The 27,480-nt window shown below is 40.3% G+C and overlaps 1 protein-coding gene, 1 long non-coding RNA gene and 1 pseudogene across 2 annotated transcripts in view; 2 read left to right on the forward strand and 1 right to left on the reverse strand.

Annotated features, from left to right (window-relative positions):
• CDKAL1 (CDK5 regulatory subunit associated protein 1 like 1) overlaps positions 1-27,480 on the forward strand; it is a 640,980-nt gene that overhangs the window by 472,545 nt on the left and 140,955 nt on the right. The window contains exon 11 of the mRNA XM_040967680.1: positions 1,556-1,736. Coding sequence (XP_040823614.1) covers positions 1,556-1,736 — 181 coding nt within the window. The remainder of the gene's footprint in view (positions 1-1,555; positions 1,737-27,480) is intronic.
• LOC121147780 lies at positions 8,719-26,291 on the reverse strand. The gene is made up of 3 exons (XR_005882470.1): positions 25,945-26,291; positions 15,136-15,191; positions 8,719-9,164 (listed from the first exon to the last, which is right to left on the reverse strand). It is a non-coding gene; the product is annotated as an uncharacterized LOC121147780 (long non-coding RNA).
• On the forward strand, positions 19,963-20,869 carry LOC121147779 (annotated as a pseudogene).

Here is a 27,480-nt window from a genome sequence, read left to right on the forward strand (position 1 = left end):
AGAACATAGGAATCCCGAGGATGTAGTCATAAAGTAGTGAGCCACAGAAAAAGTTCAACAAGCTTAGTTAATAAACCCAGATAAACAAGAAGACAATGATGTAAAAAGGAAAAAAGAAAGAAAGAAAGAAAGAAATTGAAACTATACAGCTGAATTAAAATTCTGCCGAAAGGAGAATTGGAAGATTCGGGGAGTTTTCAAAAACGTCACGGAAAACATGCGTATTATGAAAAAACTATGGAGAGATTTCAAATTTTGTTTACACAGACTAAAACTATTTTCTAATTCCTGTTTCTGTGAATTTTTTGAAGTACTCCCATATGTTCAAGTAAAATTTCCAGGAAATAGAACGAATGGGCCAAGATGGGAAAAAAGAGAGAAACCGAATAGAAGATGAATCCAGTAGATTCAATATTCAGAGAACAATCTCAAGAAGAGAAAAATTGCTAAGGAAGCAGTAAAGAAGAACATTTCCCAGGCTTGAAGATCATGAATGTATGGATTGTACCTCATGCAAGGATGCAGAGATGCCATCCAACTCATAATATTGTGAACTCGACAATCATCAGGAATAATTGATGCTTAGGAGAGCTAGGGACACACGTAATGAAGTGTGCATCGGAGGGAATCAGCTAAGTTGCCAGCTTAACAAAAATAGTACAAAATTCTGATACTGTTTTTCCATTTTGATTGTACTGTACGATTGTGCTGTCAACAGCTGGATAAAATTAAGATACATGCAAACATGCTAAGTTCATAGTAGTGGCATTTCCCAGCTTAATCAGAAACACAGAACTAGGACCATTCAAAAGGGATTGAGAGAAAGGACACAGATAGCAACATCCAAGAATAATAGCCAATTCACTATAAAACAAACACATAATCAAATAAGTAGAAAATCATTTCTAGAAGAAAAAAAGAGAATTGATGAATCATATAATACATTCAGGGTTTAGACATCAGTGTTAGAGGACCAGCATTGTGGTATAGCATGTAACGCTACTGCCTGCTGGTATCCCAGATGGGTGCTGGTTCGTATCCTGGCTGTTCCACTTCCAACCCAGCCCTCTGCTAAAGGCTTGGGGAAAGCCACAGAGGATTGCCTAGTGCAGGGACCCCAGTGTTCACAAAGGAGACCTAGAAGAGGCTTCGGACTTCCATCTGGCACTGCCCCAACCACTGCAGTCATGTGGCGGGGTGAGCCTGCTGATCCAGGTTCTCTCCTCACTCTGTAACTCTGCCTTTCAAATAAATCAATAGATATTTTTAAGGCCTCATTTCTTTAAAAAAGTAAAATCTATAAATAGCAAAATCATTTATTTTAACAGAGAGGAAGGAACAAAGAAACATTAAATTTAAAATGCATATTTCTGAGAATAACGTGAGGTCATCATTTTTCATTATAAGCTTTTAATATTTAGGGCTTTTAAGGACAATCTACAAGTGTCTTAAAAAATTAATTTTTAAAATGGTATTGAGTATGTCAGGGAAGTAGAATAATTATGACCTAAAATCACCTTTTTTACATTTTTGTCTTGTTACTACTTTTTTCTAGAGTTCCTGGAATAACCATTGCCACAGATATTATCTGTGGTTTTCCTGGAGAAACAGATCAGGATTTTCAAGAAACAGTGAAACTCGTTGAAGAGTACAGATTTCCAAGCCTCTTTATTAACCAGTTTTATCCAAGACCAGGAACCCCTGCTGCCAAAATGGAACAAGTTCCAGCACACGTGGTAAGGTGTTTTTCCTGTAAGGTGTTTTTATTGTTTTTTTCAGTGGCTATAATACCGCTGTTGTTGTTCACATAAACACAACTCGCTCATGGTATAATTCATGTAAAATACAGGAAGATTTCCAAATAGATGTAAAGAGCTAGGGTGACCTTGGAGAAACTGAATGACTGTAAGCAGCTAAAATCACCCCTTTTGCTTCTTTTGAAGAGGTTCACATCACATTGGGAAAATAAGTTTAAATGTTATCTGCTATTTAGCTATCTTGGGAGGGTGCTTGGAAAATGAAATTAAAAAGTAAGTTGTGTTGATGCCAAAGACATTTTTTTTTAATTTGTGCATGTATATATTAAAATAATGAGTCAAAACAAATGGAAAACGCTGGTGTGGCATCACAGGTTAAGACACTGTAACACCAGCATCCCATGTCAGATTGCTAGTTCAAGTCCCAGCTGCTCTGCTTCCAATCCAGCTTCCTACCTCTGGGCCTGCATCAGCACAGGACAGTGACTCAAGCACTTGGGATCCTGTTCCCCATGTGGGAGACCCGGATGGGGTTCCTGGCTGCTGACCTCAACCTGGGTTTCTTTGGGAAGCCAACCAGCTTATGGGAGACCCCTCTTTATCTACTCTTCAAATAGGTAAAAATTATTTAAAAAAAAGAGAGAGAGAAAGAAATGAAGAAGAATGTCCAGCATGGCAAGATCTCTGTGGTGCCATTATTGCATTTGTGCAGCCTTCTCTTCCTCAGAGGAAACAGTTGCCACTCCTGCTGATACCAAGTATCAACTTGCCAATGTTTTACATTTCCACTTAATTGGATACATTTACCAGTATTTGAATTTGTGGGGAGTTTTTTTATGGTTTTGTTTCCCCTTGATATTATGTCAATGGAACTAGGCTCTGGTTTCCATGGTGTACTGATTTGCTCTTCTCATTGACACATAGAATTGCATACATGCATATATCACAATTTTTTCTATTCTGTTGTTAAAACGGAGTGAAGCTACCTGGAAACACATTCTCCAGTGGCCGTCTCATCAATGCAACAACTGTAATGTTTGACTTTCCATAACTTTGTAAGCCAGTAGGGTTTTCCACTGAATGGAATGCAGATAAAGGGTGGTGCCATAAAAGCTGATCACATTAGCAAAGAATGCCTTAGGTTTTCACGCAAAGTATATGGCAGCCCAACGAACGGAATGTACCGGGACCAAGGTGTGATGCCATCCTTCCTTCTCCTTGCCTCAACTCTCATGGGTAGCCATTCCCAATACTTATTGTCACAGGGTATAGCGGGCCGGATCACATGCCCTGTCATGTGGTCTTTACTCATTGTGGGTTCTTACTCACCTGCTCTCCTTTTATCATAACCTCTTAACTTGTATGAATGAGCCTTGGTCCCACTAGAATGTAAATCTCAGGATGTTAGTGCCCTAACATCCTTCCTGCTCCATCATATTCTGCCTGAAAGTGAACTCTGGATGTCCAGGAAGCTGAGATTTTTGCCTTTGTTTGCCATCATGTGTGAAACTGGAAGAGTAGTTTTCTTATGGAATTAAAGATAGTTAAAACAGCAGTATGCAGCAAAAGGAAAAACGATGGAGAAAGTTTTGGCAGAACACATTTGACACAATCCTTTGTAAATAAATGTAATCCTACAAAATTTTCTAAAAATTAAGGATTGAACCTGTTACATTTTCCATGATGATGTATTTAAAAGAATTTATTAATGCTTGCTCACATGAACTGGAGCTGTTTAATAAGAAATCATGTATCCTCAGTTACTATGAATTTACAGATTTATTTTTAAAATTTCTTAAATTATTTTTACTTTTTTTTTATTGGGAAGTCAGATATATGTAGAGGAGGAGAGACAGAGAGGAAGATCTTCCATCCGCGAATTCACTCCCCAAGTGAACGCAACAGCCAGTACTGAACTGATCTGAAGCCAGGAGCCTCTTCCAGGTCTCCCATTTGGATACAGGATCCCAATACTTTGGGCTGTCATCTACTGCTTTCCCAGGCCACAAACAGGGGGCTGGATGGGAAGCAGGGCCGCTGGGATATGAACTGGTGCCCATATGGGATTCCAGCATGTGACAGGCAAGGACTTAAGCCACTAGGCCACCACCCTGGGCCCAGTTTTACAGATTTACAATAGAAAATGTGCATGTGGAATGCAAAGATAAATGTCTGAGTGTCATAGTTGATTAGTTGTTTGCAGTGATACAAGGGTGTTTTGTCACCACATTCTGAGTTTGGTAAAAATAAAGATTTGGAAATGTTGAAAGGTAAGATGAGAAAAAAAGGGTGCAGCATGGTAGGCTGGGGTCGTTGCCTTGCATGCACCGGGATCCCATATGGGCACTGGTTTGTGACCCGGCTGCTCCACTTCCCATCCAGCTCCCTGCTTGTGGCCTGGGAAAACAGCAGAAAATGGCCCAAGGCCTTGGGAGCCTGCAGCAGTGTGGGAGACCCAGAAGAAGCTCCTGGCTACTGGCTCCAACTGCGTTAGCCTCTTTGAGACTAACCAGCAATGGAGGATCTTTCTCTCTGTCTCTTCTTTGCTCTGTAAATACAACTTTCCAATTTAAAACCAAATGAAATGAACTGGGTGTGTTTAGTAACCCAATATTTCTAATACAGCTAATCAGCTCTTTTGTATCCTGTGCTACCCACGTGTCCACATTTGTGCTGTGTATTCAACTAGGAGGGTTGTTTCTTAGTCATAGATGGTACAGTTGAGCTGCTTTGGTAGATAATACAAAATGGTTTTTCATTTTGTTTTAAAGATTTATTTATTTTTATTGGAAAGGCAGATATGCAGAGAGGAGGATCTTCCATCTAATGATTCACGCCCCAAGCGGCCACAACGGCTGGAGCTGAGTCAGTCTGAAGCCAGGCACTTCTTCCAGGTCTCCCACGCAGGTGCAGGGTCCAAAGCTTTGGGGCCATCCTTGACTGCTTTCCCAGGCCACAGGCAGGGAGCTGGATGGGAAGTGGGGCTGCCAGGATTAGAAACAGCGCCCATATGGGATCCTGGCACGTTCAAGTGAGGACTTTAAATGCTACGCTTTCATGCCGGGCCCACAAAATGATTTTTCAAAATGATGACATTTGCAGCCACAGTATATGGAAGTGATAGCTGCTGTCCGTACTCTCCAGCATTTGGCAGTGTGGCGCTGGCAATGGTAACCCTTCTGAAGGAAATAGAATGTGCCTCACTCTGACGTAACCTCTCCCTGCTAAGAAACGATACTGAGTACAGTGCGCTTACGGACTGTCCTTTTCCATTTAGTGCCCATTCAACTCTGTTACTCATTTGTCCTTTGACTTCTCAAGTTTACTCCTGATAAATGGGAATTACATAGGAATTTGGGGAATAAACCTTTGGTAGGCTAGATCATGGTAACTGGAATAGCTTCTTGCATTCTGTAACTTGTCATTTCAGCTGTTATCATGCCACCTTTCAAAGAACATCCTTAACCTTTAATATAATACGGTGGTAGAAGTACTTTTCTTATTGTTAGTGATTTCTGTGTCCTGTTTAAGAAATGTGTTACTTTACCACACCATCTTATAGGTGCTGTCATTTTCCATTGTACTTCTACAGCTATGGTCCAGTTGCAGTTATTTAAGATCTTCTAAATTTGTCGGTCTAGCAGAAATCAGGCCGTCAGTTTTATTAGCATGGTAGTTATTTTACTGGTCATTCTTGATGAAACTTGACATTGTAACAATATCAAATTTTCTATCCCTGAATTACATGGCATTTTGTTGTTTTGATCTCCAACTTCTGTCAGTAATGCTTCCATACATACTCTGTATGTCTCACATATTATTGATTAGATTTATCTCTTTTGCTATGGTTAAGATTTTTGGTTTTCATTTTTTTGTTGCTCTTCAGAAATTTTTAAAATATATTTGTTTATTTGTAGCTTTAATTTTGCATGCTTTCTCTGTGTGCAATTTTATCATCCGATAATTGTGATTTTATTTTTTTCTTCTCAATCCTCGTAACTTTTATTTCTTTTTGCTTTTGTCTGGTTTGAACATCCAACGTGCCACTGAACAGAACTGGGTCCTTGTGTCTCCTTCCCAAAGTCAACCCTTTATTTGTTTTCAACCTATAAAATCCATTTTTGAAATTTCTTTTTTTTTTTTTAAGCTGGAAGGGTTCTTGTGCTGCCTGTCCTGGCCCCTTTTTCCTTTTTTTTTTTTTCTTTTATTTTTATTGTTAATAACATTGTATTATGTGATACAGTTTTGTAGGCACTGGGATTTCCCCCACCCCTCCCACAACCCTCCCCCCCATGGCATTTTTGAAATTTCTAATATTTGTTCATTTTTTATTGCTAGAATTACAAATTGATTCTGTTTCATAGATTCTGTTATTCTAGTTAAGATTTCCATATTTTCCTTTCTATTTTATGAACATATTACTGTTGTATTACTTCCTAATTTCCCCAATGTGTAAATCTCACTTCTTCTTAATTCCTTCTTAATTTCTTTAAACGATACAAACGAACAGAAAACTTCAGCGTGTTCTCGTTCCTCTCCATGTCCATAATAATTTTTTGTTGAGTAATGACCATCATTTATCAGACAAAACAAACCCTCTATATTCTAGAGGACAACGAGGGCCCTAAGGAAGGACTAGCTGTTTTGCCTCTCTCTTGGACTGCGTTGGCTTTTGGAATGGTTTCCTAGTCTTTCTGAGGATTGGCTTATTTCTGCCTTGGCCTTGTGTACTGGCAATTGCTTAACAAAAGCCTCTCAGGAGAATGGGTCTAGGCATACAGCATTTGCCGGATCCCTTGATACAAACCCCTCTAGTGTTGCTGCTTTCAAACCCACCACGCCCCTGGCCACAAAATTGGCAGAAGGTGTACACAGCCACCTTTTGTAAGCCTGTGTGACCTAGGTCCAGCATATCACCATGTGCAGTTCTGATTCCCAACTGAAACTTTGTTGTGGTGCCCACGGCCTGTCCCTCATGGCAGATCTTGACCCTTCCTTCCCAGTTCCCCAAGCTCCTGCCGGTGTACCAGGTTGTGTAGTGTTTCAGTCTTCAAAGCTTTTGTTTGGCTGCTCAGCCTGCCAGCTACTACTTACAGCTTGACAAACACCTGGCAGGGAAAGTGGCTCTGCATATTGAGTTGTCCTCTGTGGGTTCCTTTCTGGTGGGGAGCTGGGTCCCTCAGGTTCTCACTGCCTTGGTGGCTTTTAGAGTTAGCACTTTGACTTCTCCACTCGCAGTTGCTTGTGGCAGCAATGTTGGTCTGAAGCAAACTGTTTTTCCTTCCACCAGAATGGAATTCTCTGGGTCCCAGCTCCCCAGAGCTTTTTCTGTCTTGTCCTTTCTTATCACAGCCTCTCAGTGTCTTTCTCACACTTTCACACAGCAGCTGCTCAGGCCTTGCATGGTGGAATCTTTTCTTTCCAAGACTTTATTTTCTTAAAGCAATTTAGGTTCACAGCAAAACTGAGCCAGAAGCCTATCGAGTTTCACTCTATTCATTGTCCCCACTTGTGTAGAGCCTCTTATTGTCAGCGGCCTGCACCTGCCTAGTCCATGTGTTACACTCAAGTGACCCTCCACTGACATTGTCATTGTTATCCAAGGTCTTGGGTTGCACTCAACGTTCACTGTTGGCATCATCCGTTCTGTGAGCTCTGCGAAATGTATGATGACATATGTCTACCATCACAGTATTGAGAGTGGTCCGATCGCTCTACAAGCTGTCTTCGTGTTCATGCCTTACTTCCCCCAACTCTGGCAGCTGCTGATCTTGTTTCTTTCTTCAGAGCTTTGCCTTCCCCTGTGTATCATGTCTTTGGCAAAATACATATGTAGCCATTGCAGATTGGCTTCCTTCACTTACTGATATGCATTTAAGATTCTTCCATGTCTTTTCACAGCTTTTTAGCACTGAATGTGATTCATTGCTGAATAATATCTAGACATACCACAGTTTCTTTACCTACTAAAAGACATTTTGATGCTTCCATGTTTTAGCAGTTATGACCAAAACTACCATAAACATCCGGGTGTAGAGTTCTGCATAGACATAAGTGTTCAGCTCATTTGGGCAAACATTAAGGAGTGTGACTACTGAATTGTATGTAAGATTGTATTCAGTGCTGTAAGCAACCACTGCATTGTGTTTGAAAGTGGTTGTACCACATCAGTGGTACACAGCATGATCAATGTGTTGTTCACATTTGCTGCCCACTGGCAGCCATCAGGAGTTCTTGTTGCTCCACATTCTCATCAGCATTTGATGTTGTCACTTGGGATTTCAGCTGTCACAATAGGTGCGCTGGTATCTCACTGTAGGCACTGATAATGTGTGATACGGAGTATCTTCAAATACTTGTTGGCCCCTATGTATTTCCTTGATGAGGTGGGTTTCTGTTCTGTTCTTTCACCCATGTTTAAACCATCTCGTTTATTTTCTTGTTGTTGAGCTTTCCTTGTATATTTTAGATAACCGTATTTTAAATCATTTATGTGTTTTGTGTGTTTCTCCCATTTTATGGCTTGTTTTCTCCTAAAGTGTATTCTTGTTGTATGTGTCCTTTTGTAAAAATTATTAACTTTTCACTGTATATTAAGATTAAGGTTGTTCTAGGCTAGCAGCATAAGAGTTTTCATCAATTTCAGTCCCATTGTTTTCAGAAACCCAGTATTAGGAATTCTTCATTCATTCAGATGTCTCTTCACTCAGCCTCTTCTTGGTTTTTTAGGGTAGCTCTACTAAGGTACAAAAGAGACCTGAACTGCCTCCCAGGACTGTAGGTTCCATGTATGAAGACAGGCCTCTGCCCTCTGCCACTTCCTAGCAACCCCAGGTGTTCTTTGACTTAAATTTACATAATTTTAGTCTGTACCCTTGCCATGAGGGGTTCTGTGCGTCCCTGGCCTCATTTTTCTATAAGGACCATCAAATATGCTGAATTAAGGATGCAGTCTGTAACCTTATTTGCAAATGAAGTTGTATTCTGGGGTACCAGTAATTAAGACTTCAGTACAACCTTTTGAATGAATACAGTTCAGTCCAAAACACTGCTTTATGTTACTACAATTACACTGTAGGTAAAATGAGCACTTGGAACAGGTTCCTCTATGCAATTCAGAAGTTTAGATGAAAAGATTGGAGAATTCCTGGCACATGACATATGGCACATCAGTTGAGATGCTGCTGGGGGCATTTGCACCCCACACCAGAGTGCCTAGATTCAAGTGCAGGCTCTGCTTCCAAGCCAGAAGCTCCCTGATGAACCTGGGAGGCAGCTGGTGATGATCCGAGGGGGAGCAGCGTGGAGATCCTGCCATGGCTTTTGTGACCATTTGAAGAATGATCCAGTGGCTGGAAGAGTACCTGCCTCCCCTCTTTGCCTCTTCCTCGCTTGCTGTCACTCCACCTTTCAAATAACTATAAAAGAGTGTCAGAAAAAATTCACTATAACAAATATTTAATGAATCTGATATCAAAATATATATACATATATACATATATTCTTTTTGATCTCATAAATATATATTTAATGTGCATTGTGCCTTGTTGGGTCTCCTAAATTGACCAAAAATTAATATGGTTAGCTCTGCCTGTCACATGTAGTTTTTGAAATTGCCTTATACATGAAGAATTCACTATAATGCAATTACAAAATGGCTACCAATATTTTTCATATTTGATTATTTTTCATTTCTTTGCCAAAAAAGTAAAAGAATCTTATTAAATGCTACCTACTTAAGGCTTTTGCCTTATTTTGAGTTTTAGAATGCCTTTTATAAAAAAGATAGCATTTTCTTAGCTATATTTTAATTCTGCTCAAAACAAATTCTAAAGCATTTGCTCTACTCATACACAGCAGAAATAATTTCAGTATATGCTTTTCTCTGTTTTTACACAAACACTTGAATTAGTAGAAATGAAGTTTGGTGTCTTAGTGTTTTACAGGAGAACTCTGATGAATCAACTGCATAAGCTTTAATCACTTAAAACACCAAGTGAATAGAGTACTGTTTAGTTGAATTCTGCATTTGTTCAGCAATGAAAGAATTTCTTGCCAGTGCTTTATTGCCTACCAAGTAAAGCATATCACCCTCTTAAACATACATAAAAATAAATTAAGCAATATATTTTTTGTGAATAGAATAAACTTGAAACTTTTCTCCCAGTTTTTATAAGAGTAATAATGTATAAGAAACGATAGTAAAATCACCTGAGCCAAATGAAAGTGACTTAGGAATTTTACATGAAAAGTCAAATTTGCATGTGTGTAGTTTCTATTTCATTAGGTTTTCCTTAATTAACCTTCGTGCATCTTAATTAATTAGATTAGTATTTTAAAATGTGGCTGAGATTTTTTGGTTTGCCCAGAAAAGGTCACCTAAGTTTAACAATACTTTGATCCTTAGCTGTCAGTTCCAGACTGCTTTTTTGGAAAATTTTGGTAGAGAATAATGAAATCTTTGTTTTTAGATGCTATGATTTGGGGGAACTTCTGTAGATGACAAAGATGCCTGTTGGGGTGTTCCTGTTGATGTGTGAAGTTAAATCGTGATAGCAAATGCACCTGCTTACTTCTCCTAACATCTTGGAACCAGGGAGTAAAGACAGTGCCTTCAACTTTGTCAGCATAAAGCAAACATTGCTCAGTTACGTGCTGCGCCTGGACTGTCTGCGTCCGGGGAGCACGGCCACAGTGGACTGTGCACTTGGAGTCTTCCTTCCTCAAACCTGAGTAGGAGGTGTATTGGTGAAACTGGTGGGATACATTGTTGACACTGAAAGAGACAGATTTGCTGAAGTTGTCCATGGTGAATTTTCTTGTGAAGGATTAAAGTGTTGCTGTGGTTGTTCAAAGCAAGTAGGAATAAATATAAAAGAGGAATGCTCTTAAATCATATGTAGAAGCCTGTTCAGTATTGACTCACCCAAACTGGCTGCCTGGAAGTCCAAGATAAGGTAGAAACAAAAGTGAAGGAAGCAAAGCATAGTATATAAAAGGGCAATGTCACCGTCTGTAAAAATTTTTATAATTTTTTTTCAGAATGTTGTTTTTACACTTAACAATTCAACCTTTTAAAGACCATCAAGTTGCTTCAATAGGAACAGGGCTGATACTGTTAGCTTTCTTGGTGATATAATTATTTAAAATCCTAATTCTTCAGATTAAACTTTTTTCTTTGAAAAACAGGAAAGAAATTTTTAAATATTTATTTATGTGTTTGAAAAAGTTAGAAAGGGAGGGAAAGACAAAGAGATCTTTCATCTTCTTCAGTCCCCATATAGCTGTGACAGCTGGGGCTGGGCCAGGCAGACCAGTTCCCGGAATGCCATGTGCCACATGGATTGCAGGGGCACAAGTCCTTGGACTATTTTTCAGAGGCTGAATTGGAAGCAGAGCAGCTGAGCTTCAAGGTGGCACTGGCATAGGATGCTGCCATGTGGGCGGTAGCATTTACTACTTGCACCACACCAACCCCAGGGAAAAAACAATTCAGGAATTCTTATGCTGTAGATTCTTAGACTTTTGTTACTGATTGGCTTCCAGGCGACTCTAGGAAAGCCCTTTTCTGAAAAAATACTTCTCATTTTCACATTTTTTAAGGCTATCTTGACATTCTTATCTAAGTAGTTGTGTTTGCTGCCAGTTGGTACTTCTATTTGAAAAAAATTTTTTTTTTTTATTGATTTGTTTGAAAGGCAGAGTGACAGAAGAAGAGGCAAGGGAGAAGTGGGAGGTTGCTTCGATCCGCTGATCCACTCCCCAGTTAGCCACTGTAGCCAGAGCTGGCTGAGTTCAAAGACAGGAGCCAGGAATCCATTCCAGTGGGCTCCAGCAACTGAAGCTGCTGCAGCCAACGTCCAGACCACATCATTCTTCACTGAGTATTTCAACTAACCGTGGTTTTGTTGTGTCTAGATAGCAACAGATCACTTACCAGATTTTTTCATTATGATTGTTTCTGTGATCTCTCTAAATTTCCTAAAAAGCCTTTGATTCTTTGTCTTTCAGTTTAAGACAAAGTGTATCTAAGATCTATCTAAGATCTCGATACTTTTTCTTCCCCAGGATGATTGTCCTGACTCTTGTATCTCCACTCCATACTTATTCACCTTCTAACTTTATCATAAATCTGATTCATTTTTGCTCATATAATCAAGTGATTGAATTTTTCTGGAATGTAAATCAGGAGCAATGAAACATAACTAAATCAGCTCTCTATGCGGCTTACATGGCAAAAATGAGACCAGTCAGTGTAGGCCGAGTAATGACCCCGTCCCAAAATATATACTTCTCACTCATAAAATGTGCGACTCTTAGCTTCCATAATGAAAAGGAGTTGTTGATGTGTTTAAATGAAAGTTTTTAAGATAGATTCCTATCGATTTTCTGGGTACGTTCTTTGTAATCATAAGGCTCTTGTTGAGAAGGGGGCAAGAGTGCCAAACTTAGAAATGAGAGGACAGAAGCAGATGGCAGAATGATGCCCTTGGAATGTCAGGGAAGGAATGAACCATGGATCCAAGGATCCAGCATAGCAGAATCTCCCCGAGAGCCTCCTCTCTGCTCCAAAGCCCATTTGAGATTCCTGACCTCCAGAACTGTGAGATACGCAGTTTGTGTTGTCTTAAACCTCTGAGTTTGTTAGTTTGTTATTGCAACAATAAGGAACTAACCTACTAGTTGGGGGGGGCATAACTTATTCTTTACAGCATATTTATTTATATATAAAGTAGGGTGAGAGAGAGACTGATTGCTTGATTGCACCTGCTGATTTACTCCCCATTGACCGGAGCAGCCAGCTCTGGACCAGGCTGAAGCCTCAAGCCAGGAACTCCATCCTCCCACATGGGTGGCAGGGTGGCCCGCATTCTTGAAGCCTCATCTGTTGCCTCCAGGCACACTAGCAAGAAGCTAAATCAGAAGCAGAGTCAATGAGACTAAAAACTGTACTTGATATCAGTGTCACAAGTGGCAGCTTAATCCAGTGCCCACAGCACCAGCCCTTGTGGGATATTTTAATCCTTTTAAATTATCTGACTTTCCAAGATAGCTGAATTAATTGTAATAATTTCTCTTTCTGTTGTTAATGCCACATAGACTTGTAGATAAAGTCCTGGTAGGACAGCACATTTTACAAGGACCCTTGAATGTTTTTTAAAACTTGCAGCAATAATTTCTTCTGCCTTTTTCTCCAACCAGTACTGTCATGAGATTATTGCCTGGATGAGGCTTGTGCCTCTTCCACTCTGATTTGGAACTGCCAGACCCTGTACACTCCTTTCTGGTCCCTCCCCTTGTCTGCCCTTGGTAATCTTGTCTGTTCTGAAGCCAAAGTAGCTCTACATTTATAAGATTGGCTTTTTCCTTGTAGCCTCTTTATCTTTGTGTTTTTGTTATTTTAAGCACCAGATGATAAGCTTATCAACTCAGTCTGTGTGTGTGTGTGTGTGTGAGAGAGAGAGAGAGGGAGAGGGAGAGAATGAACATGCTAGATTTGGGAACATTTGAAGAAACTGGAGGTCTAATTGGAAATTCTTTTAAAAACCCTTTTTAAGCAGAGCGGTTCCCTTTTATCCATTTATCCATTCTCTCACTAAAATTTTAAAGACGCTAAAGGAAAAGAAGGTAAAAAATGTTTATTACTGAAAAAACGTAAAACACAGAAAAGGTGGTTGTTCAGCTCAGCTGCACAGAAGGAGGCTTGCCAGTGCCCACATGCTGTCTTGGCCTTGCCATCATCACAAAGCCTTTTGGTGTCTTCCGTCTTGAACATTGAGACATCAGAAAAGTTAAGTGTGATTAATCTGTGTTGAATTGAAACAGGCGTCTGGTTAGTATGTTATAAAAGGGGGTTCACAGCATGGTGTTTGGGGACCCATACGAGGGCCCCGTGAAACACCAAGAGGAGCGTGCTCCCCAGGGCCTCTGCAGGTGGTTTCTCAAAGACACACTCCTGATTCCTCTGCCGGAAGCATCCTTGCCGAACCTATCTTTCCCTCTGTTCTCTTGCTACTCCTCACAGTTCTCTGCCCTCTCACCCTACGCGCATAGCTGCCTGCCGCAGAGTACCATGCAGCTCTGTCCAGTTCTGACCCACTGGTGCTGGACTGAATGTGTGTCATACTCACATGACAAGCGTTCGCTAACTCCAGAAAAGACCCTGTTTCCCTGGCAAGTGGTTTTTGTCCAAGAAGGTTATGATAAGAAAAACCCCACAGACACCAAAGGCCCCTTCATCTAACTCTTCAGTTAATTATAAGCCACTGCAGGAAAGAATCAGGAATGTCTGTATTTGGGGACTTGGGAAAGTCAGTATTTCAAGTGTGCTTAAATACATGGACCGTAGATACACATTGAAGACTCAGATGCACTCTGAGACCCTGACTTCAGTGCTAGTAGTCTTCATCTCTGGCGTGTAGCGAGCTGATTGGAAATCATTTAAAATGCTGAAAGAGAACACCCTGTAGAAGAAATGCACTCGGGTTGTTTAATTTTTTGCTTTACTTTTGATATTTCTTTTTTATCATACTGCTTTTAGAAAGTTCCAATAGAGTAGTAAGAAAGATTGGATAAATATGTATTAAGAGAATATGAATTTTATTCTTTGAAAGTCATCTTTATTATATTTCAGTCTAACTTTTCTACATGCTTTGTTTCATGTAAGTTTCAGAAAAATTATAGAGACCTATATAATTCCTTTGTGCCTTTGATATGAACTTGATTTATTAAAATTGTAATATTTGAACTCATTTTTATTACCCTAATAACAGTGTTACAAGTGAGTAGACTCTTTGGAATAACTTCTAAAGATAAAAAAAAAACTTATCTAGATTTTTTAATCTGAGTCTCTTTTCTGTGATGACTGTGGCCCTGGCTCATTAATAACTTTATATTTATAACCTCCTGAGAGACTTAAACATGTCATTTTCAATGGTAACGCTAACATTAAGTATGTATTCTGGTTAGCAGGGTGTATCTGGTAATCCAATATGAAACTCCATTCGAATACTTGCCCCTGGTTACCATGTTTATTTCAGCATTAAGGAAAAACTGATCAAATATGAGCCAGATAAGCTTTTAAGTGGATGAAAGTACACTCCTCTATTGTATTCCATCTCAAGTCTTACAATCTAAGATGAATGTTCTGTTCCTTTATTTTTGGTACTCATAATAGTCTGGCTTCAGACAAGTGCTGTTAAAGATAAGAAGTGACTAGGGCAGGGGAAAAGGGGAAAAAGCTTCTATTGTGTGAATGTTACTGCACTCAAACATAGTGTGTGCTTCTTGCATTCTTTTTTTCTTGCTATTCTTTCAACAGTATTTCATTAAGTCAACTTGCCCCAGATTCCATAACTAAGTGAAAAAAGCTCAATACCTGGGCTGCATTCTGTCTTCTGTTCCTTGCTCTTACAAACAGTAAAACATTCATTCCTGAAAGAAGAGAAAGAAAAGGAGAGAATGAGTCTTCCATTAGCTGGTTCACTTTTCAAATGACCCCAGTGGCGTGAGCCAGATCAGAGTCCAAAAGCCTTGAACTCCATCTAGGTTTCCCACCACATGTTGCTCCATCTTCTGCTGCTTTCCCAGGCATGTTAGCAGAGAGCTATATGAGAAATGGAGCAGCTGAGACTTGAACCAACCCTCCAATATCAGCATCACAGGTGCAGCTTAACCCGCTGAGCCACAGTACATGCCCCACGGAGCCACAGTACATGCCCCACGGAGCCACAGGATATACCCCACGGAGCCACAGTACATACCTCCACAGAGCCATAGTACATGCCCCATGGAGCCACAGTACATGCCCCACGGAGCCACAGGATATACCCCACGGAGCCACAGTACATGCCCCACGGAGCCACAGGATATACCCCGTGGAGCCACAGTACATGCCCCCACAGAGCCACAGTACATACCCCGTGGAGCCACAGTACATGCCCCCACAGAGCCACAGTACATGCCCCACGGAGCCACAGTACATGCCCCATGGAGCCACAGAACATACCCCGTGGAGCCACAGTACATGCCCCCACGGAGCCACACTGCATGCCCCACGGAACCACAGTACATGCCCCCACAGAGCCACCATACATACCCCGTGTTTTAAAGTGTATGATGACTTGAACTACCACATTTGTACAGTGTAAACATTTTTGTTGTGAATTTTGCATTTTTTCTAGAAGTGTTGCATAGACTGTGTATGTGTGTATATGTGTATGTGTGTATGTGTGTTTTAAAACACAGTGGCATAAATTGGGTATTCAGTGACTTGGAAACCAAAATTGGAAAGATGGAGAATTTCACTGAAGGGTTCATCTATTTCTTAGGCAGGTGATACACATACACCTTCATCTTCAAAAACTGCACAGATCAAAGACATAGGAGTTTTTTTAAAAAAGTGAGTTTTTGAGTGCTGAATCTTTTAAATTTTATGGGGAAATTCCCAGTCATGAGCAAAATGTTCCTCTTGAAACACTAAGATAGTGACTCACTGATTCTATCTGGACATGACTTAGTGTCATAGGCAAACCACTGGAGTCAAAAATACTTCCCATGTATCCTGTGTCTCTGTTCAACCTGTGATAGCTGGTGAATCATAGATTCACTCTCAAAGTACTTTATTGCTGTTTTGAATCTGCTGTTTTAAGCCAAACAAATATGAAGAGGTGAGGGAACAATGCTCTAATATTCTAAGCTGATTCTGGAATCAAGCACAAAAAAAACATGATTCCACTTTCACAACTCCTTTTGCTGATAGGGACTCTGGTACAGCCTCTGGGACAAAGAATGCCATAAAAGTATACCTGAAAGGGCAGGCATCATGGTGCAGTGGGTTAAGCTGCCTCTCTTCTATCCTGTATAAAGTGCCTGGTAGGAATCCTAGATATTCTGCTTCCAGCTAATCACCCTCGGGGGGCAACAAATAATGACTTAAGTATTTGGGCCCTTACCACACACATGACTAAGATGAGTAGAGTTCCAGACTCCTGGCTTTGGCCTTGCTCTGCTCTTACTATTTGGCATATTTGGGCACGAACCAACAGACATAAGATTCATTCATTCATTCATTCATTCTGTGTGTGTATGTGTGTGAGAGAGAGAGATTGATTGATTCTGCTTTTCAAGTAAAGTAAGTTTTCATTTTTGAAAGTTTTATTTATTTGAAAGGCAGAGTTAGAATGAAGGAGAGATGAACCCAGAGGTCTTCCATCAGGTGGTTCACTCCCCAAATAGCTGCAATGGCCAGAGAGGGCCAGGCTGAAGCCCTGGGTCTCCCATGTGGGTGAAGGGTGCTAAGCACTTGTACTTAGCTCTACTGCCTTCCCGGTTGCATTAGCAGAGAGCAGGTTTAGGATGAGTAACAAGGATAAGATGGGATGCTAGTGCTCTGAATGGCAGCTTAATCCATTATGCCATAACAGAGTGAAAAAAAAAAAAAAAAACTTAAAACAAGAAAGGTCATCCTTGGGCCTGGAACTGTGTCTCAGTGGTTTAAATCCTTGCCTTGCAAGTGCCAGGATCCCACAGAAGCTTTAGTTCCCACCTGGCTGCTCCACTTCCCATCCCTGGCTCCTGGCTTTGGGTCAGCTCACCTCCAACCATTGCAGCCACTCAGGAAGTGAACCAGTGGATGGAAGATCTTTCTTTGTCTCTCCTTCCCTCTCTAAATCTACCTTTCCAATTAAAAGTAAATAAATATTTTTTAAAATAGGAGGGGGGATCATCATGACAGAATTTCTAGCCTCATGTGAAATTCACTTTCATTTATGCATGGGATCCTAATGTTAGATTATCACTCAATTTGTTCTTTGTTGATTATTTTGAAATGAGGCACATGAATTCCATATGTGTACTTGTAAACTAAGGGGTTTTTTTTTTCATTAAATGCTTCAAATACTAAGTGTTTTCTGGTTAAGAAATCCTGGCAAAACTACAGTATGGAGGATATATATATATATAACATTCTATTAGCTCTCAAGGATAAAAACCATAGGAATGGAAGCAGCAACAATGACAAATAGCTGGAGAGAATACAAACAATTAGCAGTTAATTTCACCAAGCTTAAAATTCTAAATATCAACCTGATATTGATTCATGGACTCTGCTTCCTTAGATTCAGCCACTTGCAGAACAAAGCTATTATTCTCTTCTAAGCTTGTATGCACTTTTTCTTTGTTATTTTTCCTCAAAAAAATATTGTAGCATAGAACTATTTACATGACATTTACATTTTATTTGGTATTGTTACTGAAGTTCAGTTTATAATAATATGGTTTAATGAATATGGAAGGATTCTGTGGGTTACATGCAAATACGTCACTGTGTTATATAAGAACTTGAATATCCAAAGGATTTTGGGATCCGCAAGGGTTCTGGAACTAGTCATCCTCAAATAATAAGGGACAGCTGTATACCACAGAGTCCTCAGATTGTAGAAGAATTGGCTGGTATGTCTGAAAGAAAAATAGGCAGGAACAGGGGCAATAAAGTAAGAGAGTTTAAAAACCGTTTAAGAAGCCATTAAATTCTTTCATCCTGTCCACAACTCAGGCTTCCAGGTAACATCCTAGAGTTCCTCCAACAAAATATTGGATCCTTTTTTTCTTTTTGGGAAACAAAATCTGTAGGCTGAAAGACACCAAGGGTCATAGAAGTTTGGTCAGTTTGGATGTCTAATGTCCTTTTTTTTCATTCAGCAGCTGGGAGATTGGCAGTCCAACATGAGCTTGCCATCCTGATTAGAGTTTAGAGAAGTGTCCTTGGGAAGCCTGTTGGATCCAGGCTGTAAAGATGTTGGCTATCAGTGTTTCCAAATTCAGCAGTCCAGCCACATCATCCCTATAACCAGCCTCATATTAACATGTGCAACCATCAACTCAGACCGTTCAGCCAGCCTTTTAGTCCCTTAAATATCAGTGACAGACAAGGATTACCAGACACTTGAGAAAAGGCATCAGGTGACTCAGCTGTTGGTCATAGGATCCACACAAGCGGACAGGGACAAGTGAGAAAAATAAAAAATAAAAAATTATTAACAGGACTAATCAGGTTGTAGAAAAGAATAAAAGCTAGCATTGATATTCTTGGATAAATGAGTCAGTTTTGAATTAACTTAAGGTCAATGACTGTGACAAAAACAATGATTTACAATACAAAACAGAATTCTTAGAAATTAAAAAAGTGGGTTGCAAAAAATTTTTTAATAACATTGGGACAGCTTTCTAAAACATAGAGGAAATCTAGATAGAGAACAGTAGAAACAGAAAAGTAAAAGCATATTTATGAAAGGAGTTCAGCATTTAGATAATTGGTATTCCAAAAATTAGTGAGGAGAAAGGTAAAATAATCAATGACATAATTCAAGAACATTTCTAGTTATGCAAGGGTGTGAATTACCAAATGAAAGCAGTCACTCTGGACTGAGTAAAGAATAGGCCTGGCTCTGAGTTAAGAAGGAACCAACACTCTAAGATCAGCAAACAGGATGGCTTCAAACTTCTCAGCAGCACTCAGACAACGAATGAGGGATATCTTCTACATTTTAAGGAATAGCACTTTTCCTGCTAGAATTTTATACCGCATCACAGCACCCCTCCACTTTCTGCATGCTTCTTCTCAGAATGTTGCTAAATCATCTGAACATCATCAACAAGAGAGTGAGGTATGAGAGAAGGCCAGGGGGAAAAGGAAAAGAAGAGTGGTAAGCAGGATCTCCAGGGTGTCAGGAGGAGAGGCAGCCGGGCAGCAGAGCTGGAAAGTGGCCAGATTGCAACAGAGCCGTCCAGAAGCATCTTTGGTGAGATGAAAAGATAGGTGACACTTGATCTTAGCCAAAAGGTTAGCTCCATCTTCATCCATAGGCCTCAAAAAAGAAAACCACAGGCCAATATCTCTAATGAGCACCGTTGCAGAATTCCTCAATAAAGTGTAAAAGAAAACAACTGAATTCAGCAACATATCCAAAGATTATATACAGCATGAACAAATAGGATGTATCACTAATATGCATATTCCTGATATCCTTAGTTTAACATAGGCAAAAGAATCCATGTAATATATTTCATTAGCAGAATGAGATAAGAAAATATTTGGCTCAGAAATTTGACAGCGTTCAACATCCTTTGTGGATTATAACTCTAGTAGTGTAGAAATAGCAGAGTTCTCTTGGTGCCATCTTTTGGTGCCAACACTACAGTATGCATGAGTGTCCTGGCCGATGCCCTGTAGAGCATTTACAGTGCTGAGAAAAGAGGCAAATGCCAGCTGTTCATTGGGCCATGCTCCAAGGACACTGTCCGTTCTCTCACCATGATGATGAAGTTGGGTACATTGGTGAGTGAACTCATTGGTGACCACAGAGCTAAGAACATCACGGGCAGGTTAAACAAGTGTGGAGTGATCAGCTCCAGATTGGACATGCAGCTGAAAGATCTAGAAAACTGGCAGTATAATCTGCTCCCATCCTGTCAGTTTGATGTTGTTGTACTGACAATCTCTACTGGCATCATAGATCGTGAAGAAGCAAGACACACAGGAGGGAAAAACTCTGGGATTCTTTTCCTGGGATATAATGCATGCATATAAATAAATTAAAAAAAAATAATTTCTCAACATAATTCTCACAGGTTCTGACCAGTAGACCCTGGCAACCACTGAGGAAATGAGTAACAGTGATGAGATACCAGGGGCTGTCCATTTATTGTAAAGCAAGCACAAACTTACATAGGCTCAGAAAATGGGCTGGCAGAAGGGCATCTCCTGGCAATCCTATAACCCACCAACAGCGCTGTAGCTGGCTAGAAGCAGCCCTATGTCTCTGGACCCTCCAGTCCTGCTGCAGGTCACATACATCACTTACGGCTGCCAGGCAGCCTGCAAGTCACATATGTCATGGGCAACTGGCAGGTGATGTGGGCCTGCACTGACTCCTCAGCAGTTTACAAGGAAGTCCCAGTGCAGCTTGTCCAAGGAGAGAGAAGGAAGGTGGTGGTACTGCCCAGTGCTCTCTCCTGTATGGCCAGTGATCAGGTCAGGTTGAGGTCTTGGTTGTGCCAAGACCATTGTAAGGGGACTCCCCTGTCCTTATGACCTACCACATAGGCCAAGCAGGCAGATGCCCAGGGGCGATCTCCACATGTAATGAAATTCATTTCTAAAAAACACACACATATCATTATCAATGGGGACAAGCTTGGAAGCTTTTCTTCTAATATGTGGTACAAGATAATATTACATACTCTTGTAGTTATGGTATTAGAGATACTAGCATAAGCACTCAGACAAGAAAAATTAAAAAGGCATCCAAATAGGAAAGGAAGAAGTGACTTTATTTACTCGTGGTATTATTCTATGTGTAGAAATGCCCTAAAATTCCACCAAAAATTATTAGAATAAATACTGTAATAAGCTTGCAAAGGTTCTTAATCAATGTATAAAAATCAGTTGCTTTAAAAAAAGAAATATTTATTTTACTTAAAAGACTTATAAAGAATTGGGGGCAAGGGGAGACAGAGAAAGCTTCCATCTCTTGATTCACTTCTCAAGTGGCTGCAACAGCCAGAGATGGGCAGCACTAAACTGGGAACCAGGAACTTTTTCCAGGCCCTTCACATGAGTAGAGGGACCCAAAGCTTGGGCCATCCTTTGCTGCTTTCCCAGGCCATTAGCAGGAAGATGGATGGCAAGTGGAGCATCTGGGATTAGAAGCAAAACAATTACGGGATGCCAAAGCTGCAGTTGGAGGATTACTACTAATTCAACCACTAGTTGCATTTTTATCAATGAATAATAACCTAGCCAAAAGGGAGATCAAGAAAATAATTCCACTTATGCTGGCATCCCGTATGGGCATCAGTTCACATCCTCGCTGCTCCAGTTCCCTCCAGTCTAGCTTGCTGATGGCCTGGGAAAAAGCAGCAGAGTATGGCACAAGTGTTCGGATCCCTGTTTCCCTGTGGGAAACTCAAAGTTCCTCCTCCTGGGTTGATTATGACCTATTCCTGGCTGTGTGGCCATCTGGTAAGTTTACCAGCAGGTGGAAGATTTTCTTTTTCTCTGTTTCTCTCTGTTGTTCATTATCTCCTTGTCTCTGTATCTCTCCCTCGTATCTCTACCTTTCAAATAAATAAATAGTTTTTAAAATGTTTTAGAAAGAATTAGAAGCAAATAATCCTGAAACATGTAGTCTTGAAAAACCTTGAATGGCCAAAGCAATTCTACAGAGTTGGTTTGTGGAGAACACTATTTAATGTAATTGTATTGTATTCAGTTTCTTTGCCAAAATCATAGATTTTAGTTGCCCTTGCTACGTACACACTGAAGTTGGAAATAATGTGAGATGAAAAATATGCCAATTTACTTCATTATAACCTTTTTGCTACTTATAGTATAACATCATTTATATCATTTTACATGTAGTAAAATTCATCTTTAAGTTAATTTTTTAAAAAGGCTAATATTGAGTATGAATGAAATTCTACAGAGATGATTTAGATCATTGAAAGAAAATTTGGAACTGAAGTTACAATAAATACATAGAAAATTTAGCGAAGGAAAAAAGTTTTTTTTTTTAAGCTACCAAGGAAAACAAAATATACAGGAATGCAATTGTAATTGAAGTAAAGAAATGATGGAAATACGAATGGCAGGAAGGGACTTGTCTTGTGAAGCAGAGGTGGAAAACATACAAATAACCTGAACAGCCAGAGGGAAGACTACAGAGTCATCTTGTATAGTGTGAAGTCAATAGACACTATTAGCACCAAAAAACGAATCAAGTGCAACAACAAAGACATGCTGTTTAGTGGCCTGGACACAGATGTCGAGAGCATGCACTAAGGACCTTGGTGAACTGCTGAGCTGCTGACTCTTTCAGCTCATATGCTTATGGTGAACATTACTAGTCTCAAATGGAATCACTCATTTCAGAACTTAACCAACGGGGCCAATAAAGAGGAACTCTGTAGCTCACATGTCTGTGAGAAGAATAGCCAAGGAATTCCCCCAAACCACAGTATCGTAGATAAGTCACTGGTACAAGGACACTGGCCCGTGCACAGCTGTCCTCCACCAGTGCATAAATGCCCACTGCTACAGAAAGCCCCTAGAATTGTCTCCAGGTGTGCAGGAATATAGAGAATTGGAAAGATGCTGCTGTTGAATATGAAGAAAAAAGTAAAACGAATATAGAGCTTCTCTTTACAATTAATACATAAGGAACTTTTATTGTGCTTTTTTTTTTAAGTTGATGGTACACAGAGGAAAACAATGGGGGAAAATAAAAGAGGTAGTGTGCTGATATGCATGGAGTTTGCAATTAATTACCTTTGGACAAATGTATTTTTGCCATTAAAATATAACCATGAACACGGAAAATAAATAATGGCATATAAATATCAAAGATGTTTAGACTTTGAAATGGATTATATCCTTTTAACTTTTTTTTAAAGAAAAGTTTATATTTGTTGGAAAGGCAGATGTATGGAGAAAGAGCTTCCATCTGCTGGTTCACTCCCCAAGTGGCCCATCTGAAGCCAGGAGCTTCTTCCTGGTCTCCTGTGTGAAAGCAGGGTCCCAGTGCTTTGGGCCATTCTCTGCTGCTTCCCCTGGCCACAGGCAGGGAGCTGGATGGGAACTGCAGCAGCCAGGACAGGAACTGGCATTGATATGGGATCTTGGTGCATGCAGGACAAGGACTTAACCACTAGGTCATTACACTGGGCTTACGTATACCTTTTTTGTAGTCATCATATGTAGTTCATTGAGCTTTCCGGAGATTTACTTGTCATTTTACATCTTAATCATATATCTATCTGCAAGGGTTCTTCCAAAAATCCTGTACAGTGGATTTAAAAGATGTGTATTTTGGTGCAAAGGAATTTCTGTTTCCATGGATGGTTTTTTTTTTTAGAGAAGGTGTTTTCCAGAAACTGAAAAATTCCCATGTGCATAAGATTCAGGATAATCTTGCACCAAAAGTAAATATCTTTTCATTCCATTTTCCATGAACTTTTTAAGTGGTATTGTGTATTAAGCCAATTCAATTCTTTTTGAGGGGGCAGGTAAATACTTCAGAATCTTGTCTCAATGAAAAACCAGAAAATCTGCAGCGTACACAGTCCGTAAATGATTCCGTTCTCTCGCTTAGCTCTTGTCTCTAAAGAGCTAAATGAAGATGGGGACAGTGGAGGGGCAGGGGGATAAGAGACTGGGCTGTGAGGACAGGTTCCTGAGGTTAAACAGAGAGCCCTGAGCCCTGGGCTCCTGAGGAGGATGAGGATGAATGAAAGAACAGCAATACTTGAGCCCACAGATGCCTGCGAGCTTTGTGCACTTAGCTGAAGCATTGTTTGTACTGTGTGGACATCTTTTCACCAGATGAAATGAATGTGGTTGATAATTTCATAGCATGAATTATGTAGAGCTAGGGTTGGTGGGCATAGGGGAAAGCCCAGCTTACTTGCTACATGTCTCGGCTCCCTCGCCTACCTGCTGGTGCAGTGGCCTAGTCTTTGGAAGAACACAGAAGTCATTCCTTCTCTGCAAAACATGCCTGCGGCCTGGCCTCCTCCCTAGACCACTATTCCTCAGCCTCTGCTCCCTCCCATCACAAACAAGACCCCTTCCTGCCTGTGACTGAAAAATAGGTTTTGGCAATGGGCCAACTTTAGAAATTTTTCATTCACTGGTTATCTCTGTAGTAACCTCACCCTACAACCTAAAAGACCATCAACTGATTTCTGAAGTGATGTCAAGACAGGTTGTGTATTATATCATCTTCTGGTTATCAAATAAAGACTCTTTTGTCATAAAGGCCAAAAATAAACAAGAAAATATGTATGCTTAAAATATGGAACAAAAATAAGACAATTTTTGACATAGTAGTTGAGGATAAGATAGGTCAAAAAGCCCAGCCACCCCTGAAATGAATTTGAGACTTGTTATTGGCATGATGCAGCAGCGAGAGATACCAATGATGGTTGCATGGATGATAGAAATGGTTTATTTTTTTTTTACAGTAGGTACTAAATTAGATGTAGAAAGCAAGGGAGTTATCAAGCCTACATTGTCATGTCTGACCTCCGTGGTCCCAGCCGAGGAATCATAATAAAAACGAGATGTGGGCTTATCTAGAGATTCAGTAATAACTGGCACAAGACTATTTTTGAGCTTTCCCAATGAGGTGATCCTCAGGGTTATTTGGGGTCATGACATGAAATGCATTCGTTTTGATCAGTTTTTAGGACTGTGTAGTGGCTTATCCATGGGTCAGAGAAATTTTGTTTTCTCCATTCTTTTCTCATCTCTTTCCCCCTTGAGGGCCGTGCAGATTATCCCCTAGAAACTAGCGTGCGGCTCCAGTGCTGATAGAGTTCATATAGATCCAGGCTCTGCGGAGCTTGGCTTTCATCCTGTCCTCACAGACTGCTCACACATGCAAGAGGTGGTTAGTGACAATCCAGAAGAACTCCTACACAGAACTCTCGAGTACTGATTAGCAAAACCCATACTGCTTTTATTTTTTCCAGTTGGGAAATCTTATTTCTTTACAGTTAACATCTCTAATAGGACTTCTATTTTTACCTTGAGTTTAATTGTATTATTTGGCCTTACTAAATTACCTTGTAGCAATCAAGCATCATTAAAATGTATAAATTTGTTAAATAAAGCCTCACACTTCCCACTCCGTTAATTTTCATGAAGACTGTAACACAAAACTTTGAAGACAGAAATAAGAACAGTTTGGGTTGCAGCAGATTTGTGGTCTCACACTCTCCACTGGGTTGTAAGGATATGGCCAACTTTTAGCACCAAAGTTGCTAATCTTTCAAAGTCATCACTGTAGAATAGCTATCTTTTTATATGTCCAAGGGGTAATTTGTGTTTTAGGAAAACAGTGACGTCTGTAAGCTGGGGTACCATTTCTATTCATGTGTTGATCTAGAAATACTAAATACTCAAAACTAAAGTCCAGTGGAAAACAAATTTCAACTTCCAGAATGCTTATAGTTATCATCGTGAGGTACTATTTATAACTATAAAAATAATTTATAGAGCATAAAATTTGCATTTGATTTAGTAATCTATTTAAGAACTATGAGCAGGTCATTCATCCACATAGCTACTTGGAGAACAGTATTAATAATAATTTTGGAGTCATCCAACCAGTACCTAAGCACTTACCGTATGCCTGGTTGCTAGTTAAGTATGCAATTGCTTGTCATCCCGCACTCGCCTTGAAGCTGTGCCGAGTCCAGTGGCCTCACTGCCTCTCCTCCTTGCTTTCTCTCACTGGTGCGATGCCTGCAGCATGATGGGTGTGCAGTAGAAGTGTCGACTGGACATGTCATCCAGTTAATCACGTAAGCTTTAATCTGTAGCAAATGGATTGTAGGCATAGAGAGGGAGAGTAGAGATGGGAAAACAGGCTGGGAGGCTTTGAACAGGGATGGAAACAATAGCCAAGAATCAGTCCCCCGATGCTCAGTGCTGTGGCGTTCAGGTTAGCGTAAGGGGAGTGGAGGGAGTGAGAGTCTGCAAGGGGAAGCTGAGGTTACTGACAAGACAGAAATTAAGGTGCTGTGCCATGAATTGAGAGCCTAGAGGAAACAGATGACCTGGGTGGATAGTTGAAGGAACGAGAAGACTCTATGAATGTGAACCAAAAGGGTTGTAGGATTAAAGGGATGGAAAATATTTACTGAGCATCTTCCTATGTCAGACACCTTTATTTTTCTACCTGTTAAGATTATTGTAATAATATGGGGGAAATCATGTGGGAGGAAAACATCCCAGAGTGTATGGAATTGTATCATAAAATTCAAAATAAAACAGAAAGGAAAACATTTTTAAGATTATTTTATTTGAAAGGCAGAATAACAAATAGAAGACTAAACAGGTTTTCCATGTGCTGTTTTGCCTTCTGAATGTCGGCAGTAATGGAGCTGGGCTGGACTAAAGCCAGAAACCAGGAACACTGCGTCTCCTATGTGAGTGACAGGGACCCAAGTACTGAGGCCACCTGCTGCCGCCTTCCCAGGCACATTAGCAAGCAGCTGTACCAGAAGTAGAAGAGCAGTCAGAACTGAAACCTGTGCTCATATAGGGTGCTGGAGTTGAGAGGCAGTGGTGTAATCCACTGTGCTACAGCTCTAGGCACTTTCATGTAGAATTGCAGAGGGAATGGGGTAGTGTCCCCATCATGGCAACATTCTTTCTTTCCTTGAGGAGGAGTTGACACATCTTGAATGTGGTGGACAGATCTATTTGGGGAATCCAGGAAGAGAGAATCATCACTCAGTTGCTTTTTAGAAATGAATGAAGTACATTGTGATGGTGATGGATACATTATAGGCAAAGAGAGAAAGATTGGCAAGATGTAGAGTCAGGAGAATTCAGGGCCCCTTAGGAATGAAATACTGGTTCCAGCAGGAAGAGTGAGATGCAGTCTTGAAATGGGATTCGCTGAGCAGTAAGGAGCCCTTGGGCTTTCTGAAGAGGAGAGTGATGGTAGGTGACCTTAGATGGTGATGGTACCGTATCTACTCTGCTTTCCACTCAGTAGAGGGGTAGGTTAGGCAATTAAACATCAAAGTAATTCAATCAGGATTTCTGGGCCTGAGACACAGGAGTCCATATTAATTAAATCCCCAGATTCCAGTGTTCAGCCAAAGTTGCAAGTCTGTGATTTAGAGCCAGGTTTGGCAAACTCCAGAAAGG

This window comes from Ochotona curzoniae, unplaced genomic scaffold, assembly GCF_017591425.1.
Source record: "Ochotona curzoniae isolate NIBS_2020 unplaced genomic scaffold, NIBS_Ocur_1.0 scaffold_461, whole genome shotgun sequence".
NCBI classification, from domain to species: domain Eukaryota; kingdom Metazoa; phylum Chordata; class Mammalia; order Lagomorpha; family Ochotonidae; genus Ochotona; species Ochotona curzoniae.